The sequence below is a fragment of the Diuraphis noxia genome, unplaced genomic scaffold (genome assembly GCF_037042655.1).
Source record: "Diuraphis noxia isolate RWA-SAM2 unplaced genomic scaffold, SU_Dnox_SAM2 contig0003, whole genome shotgun sequence".
NCBI lineage: Eukaryota > Metazoa > Arthropoda > Insecta > Hemiptera > Aphididae > Diuraphis > Diuraphis noxia.
The window spans coordinates 38,697,939-38,712,555 of NW_028301713.1; the positions used below are offsets into that span (position 1 = coordinate 38,697,939).

The 14,617-nt window shown below is 28.5% G+C and overlaps 2 protein-coding genes across 6 annotated transcripts; one reads left to right on the plus strand and one right to left on the minus strand.

Annotated features, from left to right (window-relative positions):
- Window positions 1–2,746: 2,746 nt before the first annotated feature.
- Window positions 2,747–11,459, plus strand: kz (putative ATP-dependent RNA helicase kurz). The gene is made up of 14 exons (XM_015518336.2): window positions 2,747–3,117; window positions 3,300–3,489; window positions 3,553–3,768; window positions 3,841–3,976; window positions 4,176–4,489; window positions 4,561–4,793; window positions 7,007–7,227; window positions 7,293–7,514; window positions 8,933–9,156; window positions 9,215–9,446; window positions 9,838–9,975; window positions 10,044–10,215; window positions 10,569–10,666; window positions 11,156–11,459. Exons 1-14 carry the CDS (start codon window positions 2,900–2,902, stop codon window positions 11,230–11,232), a joined length of 2,691 nt encoding a protein of 896 aa, XP_015373822.2. The 5' UTR covers window positions 2,747–2,899; the 3' UTR covers window positions 11,233–11,459.
- On the minus strand, window positions 10,539–13,577 carry LOC107168810 (uncharacterized). Of its 5 annotated transcripts, none has more exons than XM_089222852.1 (5): window positions 13,433–13,577; window positions 13,042–13,175; window positions 11,853–11,975; window positions 11,467–11,583; window positions 10,539–11,386 (listed from the first exon to the last, which is right to left on the minus strand). In XM_089222852.1, exons 2-5 carry the CDS (start codon window positions 13,045–13,047, stop codon window positions 11,282–11,284), a joined length of 351 nt encoding a protein of 116 aa, XP_089078978.1. In that variant the 5' UTR covers window positions 13,048–13,175; window positions 13,433–13,577; the 3' UTR covers window positions 10,539–11,281. The 5 variants fall into 5 exon arrangements, with proteins under 5 accessions (XP_089078978.1, XP_089078977.1, XP_089078976.1 ...); XM_089222851.1 differs by having other exon boundaries at window positions 13,362–13,560; XM_089222850.1 differs by having other exon boundaries at window positions 13,346–13,559.
- Between the last annotated feature and the right edge of the window lie 1,040 nt (window positions 13,578–14,617).

Genomic DNA, 14,617 nt, shown 5'->3' on the forward strand with positions numbered 1-14,617 from the left:
AGTCAATATTTGAACTTCAAATGCTAATAAAAAAAAATCGTGCCTATGTATTTTTATAATTTTTTAATCACTATAAGAATAACATATGAGGAACTTTGTATTAAATTTTCAAGTATTTTGATAGGGCCATAAAAATTGGATTGAAATAATTGAAAATTTCTGTCGTCTATAAATATCTCAAAAAAAGTCAAAATATTTTGAAAATTAAATTATGTAAAGACAATGCCAATCTAAATAACTGATAACATTTTCAAGTATCTACGACTTACACTTTTTGAATAATAACAAATATTTAAAATCGTTTCAGGATAAATCGTTATCGTTACGCTATTTCGTAAAAATTTAAATTCAAACGCACTTAAAACTTTTCCTATAATGATGCTTCGAGTTTTCTCTATAGCTACTTAAAGGAAAACTTACGGAAAACTTAGTGTTGTATTTTTAATCCTTAGTTATAAACGCAAAAATTTTTATGATTTTTCAACTTCAAAATTACTTTTGCTAAAAACTGTTGGAAAATGTTTACTTTTGACCTCTATAATGCACCAAGAATCTTCAATTTTACATCATCGGAAACCACCCCCAAAGTTTGAAATCGAAGCATTATTTCGACTAGTTATGCTGTACACAGACACAGAAAAAAAAAAACAAAAAAAAAAAACACACATCATTGTAAAATCAATACATTCATCACTTCGTTCAGAATCTAAAATGAATAAATGATTACATTATTCCTGCGAAGAACCATTCACGATAGTGCCTACTAAAAAATAAATTGTTTTTTAAGCTTGTAAACGTTGTACAATTATTATCATTAGCTCAAACAAAACAAGAAGAGAAAATAATGTATGTAGATTACAGGTTCAGAAGTATTGGTCCCTTTATACGCATTTGGGTAATGAGTATTCATCATAATATCATGTTTAATTTAGGAATATTTAACATTATAATTTAGATTCTTCCTCTCAGAAAATTACTGGTTGTGCTAATGCCTATTATAATAATAGTCTATTTAATATATTACAACATATTATGATGAATAGATATGATTGAATATCTAATTATAGATTATATAGTTGGTGGTTATTAATTTATTATTATATTTATACGACATATGGTACAAAAATATTACATATACAAATCTACAGACTTACAATAAATGATTATAGATGCACGAACCTTAACCAGGATGTAGAATAGTTATGTACAGAATCAAGTACATTTACAATCTATAGTAGGTAGGTATCTATAGAGTTCAGAACAGGGTTGAATCCAGACAATATATTTTATGACTATCTAAGGTGGGGGAGGGCAGTGCTCTTTTTTCCATTGGTAAATACATTTAAGTATTATAAAATCTTTTATTAGTTACTTATTAGTTATTATAAATAACAACTAAGAAATTCTAAATTTAGGAATAGTTACAAAACAAATGTTAATAAACATGATGGTTAAATAAGTTCTAAATAATTGTAACGAGTATTGTATAATTAATAAATACATTTTGTTAGAAGTTGTATTTTTGTCAGGTTGAAATTACAAGACATTTGTCTTTCCTCTTAAAGAATGCCTGGATTCAACTCTGGTTCAGAGTTTAAAATCTATATGGAATTATGGAAGATAGTAGTAGATTATTTATAATTTCAGTATCTTATAATTTATGTACCTAATTCTAAATATGGAAATTATTGCTTAATATTTTATAGATTACAGAGAAATCACAAATTCCTAAGTATCTAAGGCCGGTTTTTACAATGTTCGGTTAAGCGTCCGTTAACGGTTAACCGACGGTTAGTGGGTTATTACCGGCAGAATCCCATGGATTGTGACAACTGACAGATGAATATTATGAAATAATTATTATTATGATATTAAGAAGACGTAACACCGGCATTTGTTGTCCCCCCCCCCCTTACAAGTGCGTAATATACCAAATTTACCTTCATCAAATCACGTGTAACTTCATGAGTTTAAAAATTAGAGTAAATCGACCTCTTATAATGGTATAACCATTATTTGTGTTTGTATATCGTATGTGAGTTTTTTTATGATAGTTCAATTTTAAAGTGAGTAATGAGTATTCTAATTTATATTATTTTATATAGGTACGCAAAACTTGCTAAAAAAATAGTACTATTATAAAAAAAATAAACATACAAACACAGATAATATTTTTGCCATCAAGTTTCATAAGAGGCTAATTCACTATAATTTTTAAACTAAAAAAGCTACACGGGATTTGCTGAACGTAAATGTGGTATGCTATTATGCTAATATGCTATACACTTGTAAGAGAAACAACAAATGTCAGTGCTACGTTATCTTAAATATTGTAATTAGACCCTCGCGTACCTATCTAAATATAATAACAAAAATCAATTGATATTATTCTGGGTGGTATTTGAAAATATTTGAACACCTACTTATCAAAAATATTTGAGTATCAGTCAAATACATCTGCCAAAAGTAAGTATTAGCCCTAGCCCAAATTACTTATAAGTTACATATGATTTATATTTTAAATACATTTTAAACTTTTCAAGTGCTAATGTCTAATATAACTATATAAGTAATGTAGCATTCGAAATTCTAGAAAATTTTCAATTTTAACTGTGAATTATGCGGTAACAAAGAATATTAAGCTAATCTGCGGCATCTACTATCTATATAGTATCTACTGACTACTATTAAAGTTTTTTCATCATTGTTGCTTATCAAATCTTCTTATCATATACTGCTGAACAACAAAAAGTAAACATCACCACCACGTGAGAAATTCAAATAATTTATATTTTTCAATACGTCAAAATGTATTTTGTTTGTTGTGGTTTACATTTTTGATTTATTGTATGCTATTAAATTATTAAGTGAATTGTAAATTTTTACATAATCAGTAATTATGAGTGGCAAAATAGATTCTGCTGCTAAAAAGCAGATAGTTCCAATTAATCGAACACCACAAATTATAGAGTCTCGTTCAAAGTTACCGATTATTGGTGAAGAACAAGTCATTATGGAAGCAATCAGTGAAAACGATGTCATTATTGTTGTTGGTGAAACAGGTAGTGGAAAAACTACCCAAGTACCTCAATTTTTATACGAAGCTGGCTATTCAAAGTAAACACACTTTTATGTCAAATATAAATTCAATACCTGCATTTTGTAAATAAATCATAAATGAATAACATAAGACATTTCTATCAGTATCACACTATACAAACAATATAATAGTGACAATCACAATCAACCCTTGGATTGAATGGAATTACTAACACAAATTATGTATTATTTATTTTTAGTGGCAACAAAATGATTGGTGTCACAGAACCTAGACGTATTGCTGCAATATCTGTTTCTCAACGAGTAGCAGTAGAGTTAAATGAAACAACTGATATTGTATCATATTTAATACGCTTTGAAGGAAATGCAGGAACCAATACAAAAATAAAGTTTATGACTGATGGTGTATTGTTAAAAGAAATCCAAAGTGTAAATTTGAATGTTTATTATTCTAAAATAGTAACAAAATTATAAAATTTATGTTTATTTCAGGATTTTTTGCTCAACAAATATTCAGCAATTATATTAGATGAGGCTCACGAGAGGCGAGTTTTTTCTGATATATTGATTGGTATCTTGTCCCGTATTGTTCGCCTGCGTCAAAAAAGGTCTAGTCCATTAAAATTAATCATTATGTCTGCTACTCTTAAAGTTGACGATTTTTCAAAGAACCAAAAACTTTTTGCTCAACCACCTCCTATTATTGAAGTAAATATTCAAAAACATAATAGGTTGTTTAATATACATTTTAATTTAAATTATTTTTAAATGTTTATGTAGCTGAGTTCAAGACAGTTTCCAGTGACAATTCATTTCAACAAGAAAACCCCACATGACTATTTAACTGAAGCTTATAATAAAATTTATAAAATTCATTCCAATTTACCAGCTGGTGCTATTTTAGTGTTCTTAACTGGTATATCATAATATAATATGTTATTTTTAATACAATTCAAAAAATTATAAAGTTTAAATCCTCATTAACTCTAACAAATTTAACTTCAAAAAGCACACTTTGAAAATAAAAGTTGGGGAGCTTAACTGTATTTTTTTCTTCATCTACTATACATTTTTATGCAAATAAGTTTAAATTGATATATGTATTTTATTTCCAGGTAAGTTAGAAGTAAAACAATTGGTATCAAAACTCCGTAAAGCATTTCCATATCGAGAAACAGATTCTAATATAGGTTCAAATACCAAATGCAAACCAAGTATAAAAAAAGAGATTGGAAAACCTATACCTGATATTAATTTAGATGATTATGATATTGAAATGCATTCAGAAGATGAGTTAATTCTTTCTGATAACTCAAGTAATGATGACGAAGATGATGATGAAGTACCCAGTAAAGTTATGAAATTTAGTTCTAAACCACTTTGGGTACTTCCTCTGTATTCAATGTTACCTGCCCATAAACAATCAAAGGTTAATTTACTTGTTAACTATTATTTATAAACAAAAAATCATTCTAATATTATATACCTAACACTTTTTAGATATTTGAACCACCTCCTTTGGGTTGTCGCATGTGTGTTGTAAGTACAAACGTAGCAGAACTCTCTTTAACTATACCAAATGTTAAATATGTTGTTGATTGTGGAAAAACTAAAATTCGAGAATATGATCCTTTAACCAGTGTTTCAAGGTTTTCAGTTGTTTGGGAAAGTAAAGCTTCAGCAAATCAAAGAGCTGGAAGAGCTGGAAGAACTTCTCCAGGACACTGTTATCGGTAAATTTATAATTTTCAATTAAAAGTGTTGTTATTATATATTCATTTTTGTTGCTCTCAGACTTGTACTAGTTTACCTTTAAAGGACCATCCAACTCAAAAAATCAATTATTATTTTATTACCACAATAAATAGAATAGAGTCTAACTAAGATAATGATACTACTAAAATTAATTTGCGACTATTCGTTCGCTAGTTACGGTGGTTCTTGACATTGCGCGTGACGTCACGGATTCATTCGCCGCGGCGGCGGCCATATAATATAATACTCGGCAATATTTATCCATTTTTGGTTTAACGTAAAATAACTACTTATGAATTTATTTTTTTTCAAATGAACTAATCAAATGTATTTAAGAGTATCTCATAATCTTTCTATTCGTATTTCACATTTTGGTTTAATCTATTAGAAAAAAATGACACTCAAATCAATTATTTTACGAATTTACCATATATTCATTACAGTAAACGTGTGTAATATTGTTTTGACGATCGTGACATCGTGTACTTACAGATTTTCAAAGCCTAAACTGGCTATTTTAGTTTTAACTTAACTTGAGCTAATATTAGAAGTTGGGGAGGGCTTTCATAATATTGTTATCTGACTATTCTTACTTAAAATTTAATTGCGGACCGCGGCGGCGACATATGGGAGTATGGGGCTATATAATATTATATATGTAGGCCATTATTTTATTAATATTAAACCAATATATGATATAATTATACGAATAGAAAGATTATGAGATAATCTTAAATACATTTGATTAGTTCATTCGAAAAAAAATAAGTTCATTAGCAGTTACTTTACATTAAACCAAAAATGGATAAATACTGCCGTGTATTATATATGGCTGCCGCCGCGGCAAATGAATCCGTGACGTCATGCGCAATGTCAAGAGCCACTGTAACTAGCGAACGAATAGTCGCAAATTAATTTAAGTGGTATCATTTTTTTCGTTATAGTATGCACTATACTTTAAGCCAAAGAAAATTTGATGAGTTGGATGGTCCTATAAGGGGCACGAGAAAAATATATTTATAAGGCGCCAACTATATTTTTATATATCCACTTCAAAAGAAAAAATGGGTGTTTATCAATGTCTACTTGTGATTGTTTTATTTAGAAACTTGAAACTACCACCTGAAGATGTTAAACACAGATCATGATTTATTCTGCAATTTTTAACAAAATTCCCATCGAAATAATATATTTCATAGTAAAACAGCTAGGAAAATAAATTGTGGCTCTTACTTTTAAAATTTAATTTAACACACTCTAACCTACTGAAAGATTAAACTACATAATAACACATTCCATTAATACACGTAAAAAATAACAAATTTTATTAGAGTGCTTACTCACTACTCATTAAATGATTCAACATTTAAAAAATTTGTTAATCTTAAAAGTTAATCAATTAATAAATGTCGCTTTTAAACGCCCTCCAGAGTGAATAATAATATTAGAAATGCTTGGTTTAATTTTTGAGCATTCTCCCAAAATTAAACTATTGCGATTCAACACGACAAAACACCCTCGAATGCCGTTACTCAAAAATAAAAATTTTGAAATTTTAAATATAGTTCAATGATAAGTATTGAACTAAGGTCTAATAACATATCAAATAATTTTCTTTATGTAAGTCATGATGAGTACGATCAATTTAATATAATAAGTATAAAATAAAATGTATATCTTATTGAGTTAAAATAATTATGTTGGGTTCTGTGATATCCAAAAACTGGAATTTTAGTATAAATGCACAATAATTAATGTACACACATTTTATTTCGATTACGGTGTTCAAATTTCACATGCCATATCCATTGCTTTTATAGTAAGTTATAATATCATAAATGATAACAAAATAATCATTTTCATTAACATAAATACTGTAATAGTAGTAATACTTCTGCATAATAATTACAAAATATATAATTTGTATACTATAATACACACACACAAAAAAAAAAAATAGGTACACTCTAATATATAGTAAATATATATTAAAATTATATAAAAATAAAAATTAGACGAGGGGTGCTAATTTCTAAATTGATCATGGGGCGCACCGGTATACCTCACTGTGTCCTAGACCCCAGTGGACCAATTAGAGCCTGGTTGCTCTTACAAAGATATTACAGCAAAACAAAATTATTTTTTTATATGACAAATTTTGTAAAGTATATTGTTTATTTTTATCTGATAGTTTATTTTCATCCGCATTATTCAATGACGAGTTTCCCGAATGGAATTTACCAGAAATTCAAACCACTCCTATTGATAATGTAATTTTACAAATGAAATCGATGAAAATTGATAAAATTACTAGTTTTCCATTTCCTACACCACCAGATAAACAGACAATTTTAGAAGCAGAAAAAAGATTAATTACACTTGGTGCTTTAGAAGTTGACAAAAATGTTGCCGGTAAACATGATAAATTTAATATTCATCTAACTATTTAATAATTAATTGTTTGAAACTATATTTAGAAATCAACAATATTACACCTCTGGGAAAGAGTATGGCAGCTTTTCCATTATCCCCTCACTATGCCAAGATGTTGTGTTTGAGTAAAGACCGCAGTTTATTACAGTATATGTTATTTATAATTTCTACAATGTCTGTTCAAGAATATTTACCTGGTGACAATGTTGATGCTTGGAAAAAAACCAAACTCTCATGGGCAAACAAGGGCGAATTTTTACTTTTAGGTAAATACTAATAACAAAACATATTTATCTATAAAACAATTATTGTGACTTGGCGTGGCAAGGTTGCTGCAATCATGATTGCTGTAACGTGATTGAGTGTACACACCACCTGTTACCACTAATTTCCATGAGGGTGATCACCCGAGTTCTTAGTGGCAAAAACTTTGCCACACCTACATGAGTAATCGGTCAAAATATCCAAATTTTACGTAAATTAGTAGATTACACTTAACTTTCTAATAAAATTAACTCCTAAATATATAAATTACATTAGTAGTATAATAATATCACAAAATAAACTGCATAAACATTAGTCAAATAGTCAAATAATATAAAATAAAATGTAAAACAATTTGTTTTTATGAATACAAAAATAATTTGCTAAAATAATGACTACCTACAATTTTTTCTAAAAATGTTTTAAAAAAAAATGTGCGTTTATGTATACTGTGCGTCTATCTATGAGCTGAGCTTGACCGCTTGGCGAGTTTTGTTAATATTATATATATTGTAATATATATATATATACAGGGTGTCCCAAAGAGATCTGACATTCTGACAAATGAAATAACTTTTGTTCTAATCAATATTTTAAAAAAATTTCTTTTAAATATAATCCATAGACACAAAAAATAAAAAATAAAAAATGTATTCTAAAAATGTAGCGCATGTGTCTATGAATTATATTTAAAAGAAATTTTTTTAAAATATTGATTAGAACAAATGTTATTTCATTTGTCAGATCTCTGTGGGACACCCTGTATATAACAATTAAAAACTTAACGCAGGGGTTTGACTAATGTGTATGCAGTATAGTTTATGATGTTATTAGGTAGGTACTATTAATGTAATTTATTTTACAATTCGCAATAATAAGTAATTACTAATTAGTAAATTTTTAAAAACGATTTTCTAAATTTTTAGAAAAATGTGTAGTATATTATTTGACTATTTGACTAATGTGTGTGCAGTATATTTTGTGATATTATTACAACTAACGCAATTTATATATTATATAATATATTAATTATATTTTTATAATTAAATAATTTGAGATTTGAGTTAATTTTATTAGAAAGTAAAGTGCAATCTATTAATTTACATTAAAACGGATAAATTTGGATATTTTGTCCTAGATTCTGTACATGCGTTTCGAACCAACTGTACCCTCACAGTTAAAAAAAATAACACAATTATTTTTCTGAAATATATTTGATACTATTGTTTTACTCTTTTACTCATAACCTGACTGCTCTTTTCACACGGAGTTTGTGTGCACTTGCCCATAATTAAAATATTAAAATTAAAATTTATAATCAACATTATTTTGCAACATTTATGTGTGTTAAAATTATAAAAAACATAAAATATTAACAAAGTAAAAATATATGTTGTTTTTTTTTTTTTGTAATAACTAGGTGATTTAATGGTAATACTACGGTCTATGGGTGGTGCAAGCCATGCAATGAAAATATCAGGTTTAGGAGGTCTGCAAGAGTATTGTACCAAAACAGGGTTACATCAAAAATCAATTTTGGAAGCTTGGAAATTGAACAATCAATTAATTAATCAACTCAACATAAATGTGCCATCATTAAAATTAAACACTGATTTAGACATGACACCGCCTACACCAATACAAGTATGGCAGATAATAAATTACTCTAGATTTACAATAATGCAATATTAATTGTCTGTAGGTGAAACAAATACGACAAATTGTATTAGCTGGTATGTTGGACAGAGTTGCAAGGCGATTAACTACCAATGAATTAAATAGAAATGGCATAAGGCCAAATAAGGCTGCATATTATGCATCAAATTTAACAGCAATAGTATACATACACAACAGTAGTGTATTAAAAAGAAGTAAACCAGAATGGTTAGTTTATCAGGAAATATTTGAAGTACAAGACAAAATGTATATTAAAGGTATAATAATAATACATTTTAGTTTTACCAAAACTTTTTTTTAACTTTTATGCTTATACAAAATGAGATATGGGTTGGAGTGGCAGAGTGGACTAAGGCGTCGGTTGCGACGCACGCAGTCGCCGGTTCGAATCTCGGTAACGGGCGGCATCGCTCTTTGGGCATTTCGCGCGATGTCTGGAGAGAGAGGCCGCCGGCCCCCAACCGGGTATGGCAGAAACCCACGGGTGCCCATTCAAAATTCTGCCAAAAACCCACGAGCTAAAACCTTACAGTACCTTCCCCTACAGTTCCCCAGGCTAATGACCTCAGTTAACGAAGCCCTAACCATAAAAAAAAAAAAATGAGATTAAATATGTATTAATTAATTTATAAAAATTGTATTTTTAAGGTCTCACTGCAATTGAACCGGAATGGTTACCTGTATATGCTAATAAATTATGTAAAACATTAAAAGTATTAGACAATCCTATGCCTAGTTATGATGAAGAAACTGGAAAAATGTTCTGTACAGTTAATGCGACTTATGGTAATTTATTAACAAATTTTTGTCCGAGCTACACACTAATATTAGAATTGTTACTCAACTTCATACAGGTCAAGCTGGATGGTCATTACCACAAGCTGAAATCGAATTTCCTAACATTGATCAAAAATATTGTTGGTTAGCATTTTTTATATTGAATGGAGAAGTATTTCCAAAGTTGAAAGATTTTAGGCAACATTTGTTATCTAAACCTGATCTCATTGTAAAACCTTGGTTGAAATTGTAAGTACATATTATTCCAGATTTTATAAATAGTTGGGGAAGGGGTGTAGTGGCCGGCGGATTTAGGCATCAGTTTCGATGCGCACCTTCGCCGGTTTGAATCCCAGTATAGGCGGCATCGCTTTCTGGGCAGTTCACACTGTCGCAGAAAGAGGCCGCTGCCTTCATAAGGGCATGGCAAAAATCTACAGTTGCTTACTGGAAATTCTGCATAAACCACGTGTATTAAAAACCTACCCAACTCAAAACTCTTCAGTACACTCCCTACACCCAATGGCCTATGTTGCTGCGGGTTAACTAAATAAATAAAATAAAATAAATAATTGTATTATTTTATATCTTTTTATTTTTAGCTTAAAAGAATCATTTTATTTAATTACACAAACACTAAACAAAAACCATGATGATTCGGCGAAAAAAATTAAAGAGAATTGGTTAAAAAAGTCAACATGTAAATTTTTATTCATTAAATGATTATTAAGGGGATTTGATACCGTGATTTTCTGTCATTGTCTAGCATATGCGCGTCATAGGATTTTAGCCGTATTTTTTGCCAAACGTACTGATGGCTATAGCAAAGCGATAAGAATTATAAAAACAGATTTGAATTTGTCATATAATCTACTTGAAATCGACTTTCCCGAATTTTTGATTTTAACTTCAACAAAAATTTAAAAATTACAATTTTTAAAATAACATAAGCATAACATTAATTAGAATTTGGAAGATAATATCGAAAATGTTGAAAAGTCGATCTCAAGTAGTCTTGACGACAAATTTAAATCTGTTTTTATAATTCTTGTTGCTTCACTATTTCCATCGGTATGTTTGGCAAAAAATACGGCTAAAATCCTATACCGCGCATGTATTAGACAATGACAGAAAATCACGGTATTGATCCCCTTAATTTCAGATGTTAACAAAATTTGTTTTTTCATAGATTTATTGGAAGAATATTTGATATGGTTACCACAATCAGCACATAAAGAAGTAAAATTAATATGGCCTCCATTGTGAAATAGTTACTGACTTTGTACAGAATGATTTAAGTTAAATAAATAAATTATTATACAATTTCATCCTCATCAAGTTCTGAACCAACATCTTCATCAACTGTCATTTCATCTGAGCTTCTATTTTCTTTAATGGGCTTAGCTGTTTGACATTTTTTCTAGAATTTTATGTTTTGATCAGTTTGTTTTAAAATTACTATTATAAAATATAAAAGTCAAATAATAATGTAATTGTTACTTTTTCTTTTAATGCATTTCTCAATCCACTCGTTTGTGTTTGACTTATAGATGTCATCAAAGACAATGAAGGTGCTGAAAGCTCGAGACTCTTCAGTTCATTTAACATTTCAGATCTCTGAAAAATGTGTAAGAAAAAACAATAATACTTGTTATGAAATATAATAAAATGATCTATTAGTATAATGAATTCCAAAAAAGGTTTGGAAAAACTGCAACCTTGAAACAATAGGACCACTGTGATTAGCCAATAGAAGGTACAGCAACAAACATTGCAAACAAGACTGTAAAGAGTGCAAACCAATACACGTTTTCATGGTGGTTTTTTTCTAAACTTATTTAGAATAGAGTGTGGGTAATAATAATACAAAAAAATTAAAACATTACCTTTTGGCTTTTTTGTTTTTTTTCGATAATTTTTAAAAGTGCTTTTCTTTGTCTACTTGTCAGCTTTTTTTTCTTTAAAGCTTCTGTATCTGCTTGGTTTACATTTTTTTTAGATTTATTTTTCTGTAAATTAGCATACAAAGTATTATTATTGTTGCATGGAAAAATAATAAGTACTAAAATTCAAAATGTCTTGCCTAATCTCTCAAAAATAATATTTAGGTAGTATCAAAAATACTAATCTAATCTATACCTTTAAAAATATAATTTAACACAGTACAATATTAAGTAAGTACTGTGAAAAAAAACAATACCTATATGGCTACGTAATGACTAGGGCTCGGATTTTGTAGCAAATGCTTCTTTTGAGGGGAGTGTGATAGAAAGATAATTCTTATATATAAATACGTTTTGAATCGTTCTGATTTTAATGAAGTAAACTTTTTTCCACAAAATCTGCTTTTCACCCTATTTGATTATTTTTTTCTTGATTTTTACTTATTTTTCTTGAAAACTTAGCCTATTTCTATGTATATTATACGTCTTGGACAATATTATTATTACCAGAAATTATAAAACCAGTGAAAAAACCAGTAGTAAATATATGACTGATAAAATAACTGTTGTTATTGTGCCGAAATGTGTTATCTACAATTATCTATAGTTGTATTTAAGACTCGAGGAAAGGGAAAATTATCTGAATTATACCTACGTATTTTTGTAGCAGGTTCTAATAATTAAAGTAGCAAAATTGATTTTAGAAAAGTGCAATCGTGTTTTTTTAAAGAATGATGGATAGGCAGAACTTCAAAAAGTCAATAGTATTCATAATGGCACTGCATTAAACGTAAATGTGGAACTATATGATTCAAATGATTTAGTTTATATGAAATATGCACCGATTACATTGGTTGACGTGGAAAGGACTTTTTCTATGTATAAAAATATATTAGCACCCAATAGAATGCGTTTTAATGAAAGTAACTTGACTAAATATATGGTTGTAAATTCCTTTTTTAATATTTAATTTTATGTGTAATTGAAATTTGCTTTTTTAGAATTTAATTATTAAATGCTTTTTTTGGCTACTTAAAATGCTTTTTTAAGGATTTATTTTGCTACAAAATCCGAGCCCTAGTAATGATTAATGGATAATAATAATTAGGAACTTGTAAATTGTAATACATACCGCCATTAGATTTTTATTTGTCCACAGAAATCAAACTATTAATTATTTTATATTGTCGAGAAAATATGAAATTAAACAACAAAATGTAAAATTGGTAGCACAGTCCAATTTCGATTATTGATGACTTGTTGATGCTAGAAATTATTTCAATACAGAGGATTAGGTAAATTTCAGACTTCAGTTATTAAAACTAAGATTAAATGGCTAACTTAAGATATTCCTCCACAATGAAACCAATATTAAAAACAAAACTCTTTAACTACCCATACAAGAAATATAATACAGAAATATCTCAAATTTTTACTGTAGTAGTGTAGTACTGTGAATTGTGATGTGCAGTGTTTCGTGTTTCTTAGTTCTTACTTATATATTATTTTTCTATGGTTCTTACTGTTATGTCGTTATGTGTTTGTGACGTTTGTGTATGATAACAAACTATGAAACTATAATGTACCATGTGCGCGGATGTACCCACGATTTAAGATAGTACTATCTTAAATCGTGGATGTACCCATGAAGGCATGAAATGATAAAGCAGCATTATAATATTAATATGATTACGGGCAACCAATGTTTGTTTATGCCATAGACCTTAAAGAACACAGATATAGATAATAATATTTTATTATCTATATCTGTGGTTCAGACCACTGTTAAAGATATACAGGTTAGCTATCGCCCGCCAACCAAGCGGTCCGGAAGTGTTACCACCACAGAATATATTTCATATATTTCATATATTCTGTGCCCCGACTATAACTAGATACCCTAGTGACATTTTGATCCCAGGGATTTAATTGACGGGGTTCTAGCTGGTACGTCACCCGATAATACAGGACAATGGTATAATATAAAAACTGGCGAATTATTTTTTATCATTGCCCCCCGAGATTGTTAAAGTAGTTGCCTATTTTATTCCTTGAAGGCTTGAAATGTTCATAAAAACAAAATTTATTAATCTATTCACAATATTAATTTGTAGTATTTATAAATAATTATAGTTTAATTAAGTATAACTAATATAATACTAATTGTGATTCAAAACATAATATTACTTTAATTTTTCATAATAATTATACAATACAAATTAAAATCTGAAATTATAACATATAAGTGCTTAAAAATTAAAACAAATAAATAATAATAATTGTAGGTACTGAAACATGAACTACTTTTTTCAACATTTATATTGGTTAAATAAGTCATTGCACTTCTTCACATAGCAGTTAATACTTACGTTAAAAAATGTATCTAAAAATTGTGTATTGCAGTCTTTACATATACTTAGTGAGTACCTTTTACAGACATGGCCTTTTATTAGTTTAAGATCCTTTTTTAAATTAGGTACATTTTTTTTTTAGGAGAAGGTTTTCAATGTTTGCATGAAAGAGTGCAGAAACATGTTTAGTAAACTCCAATGTTTTAGTTAGAATATATAGGTAATTTGTATTCTACTAACATAGGTCTGCCCATATTGGCTATATAATCATCCTTTGTAAAGTGAATTGAACAAATCGAACAACTTTTTGTCAAATCTAAATGTCCACATGTTTCTAATAATTTGAAAATTTTTTTG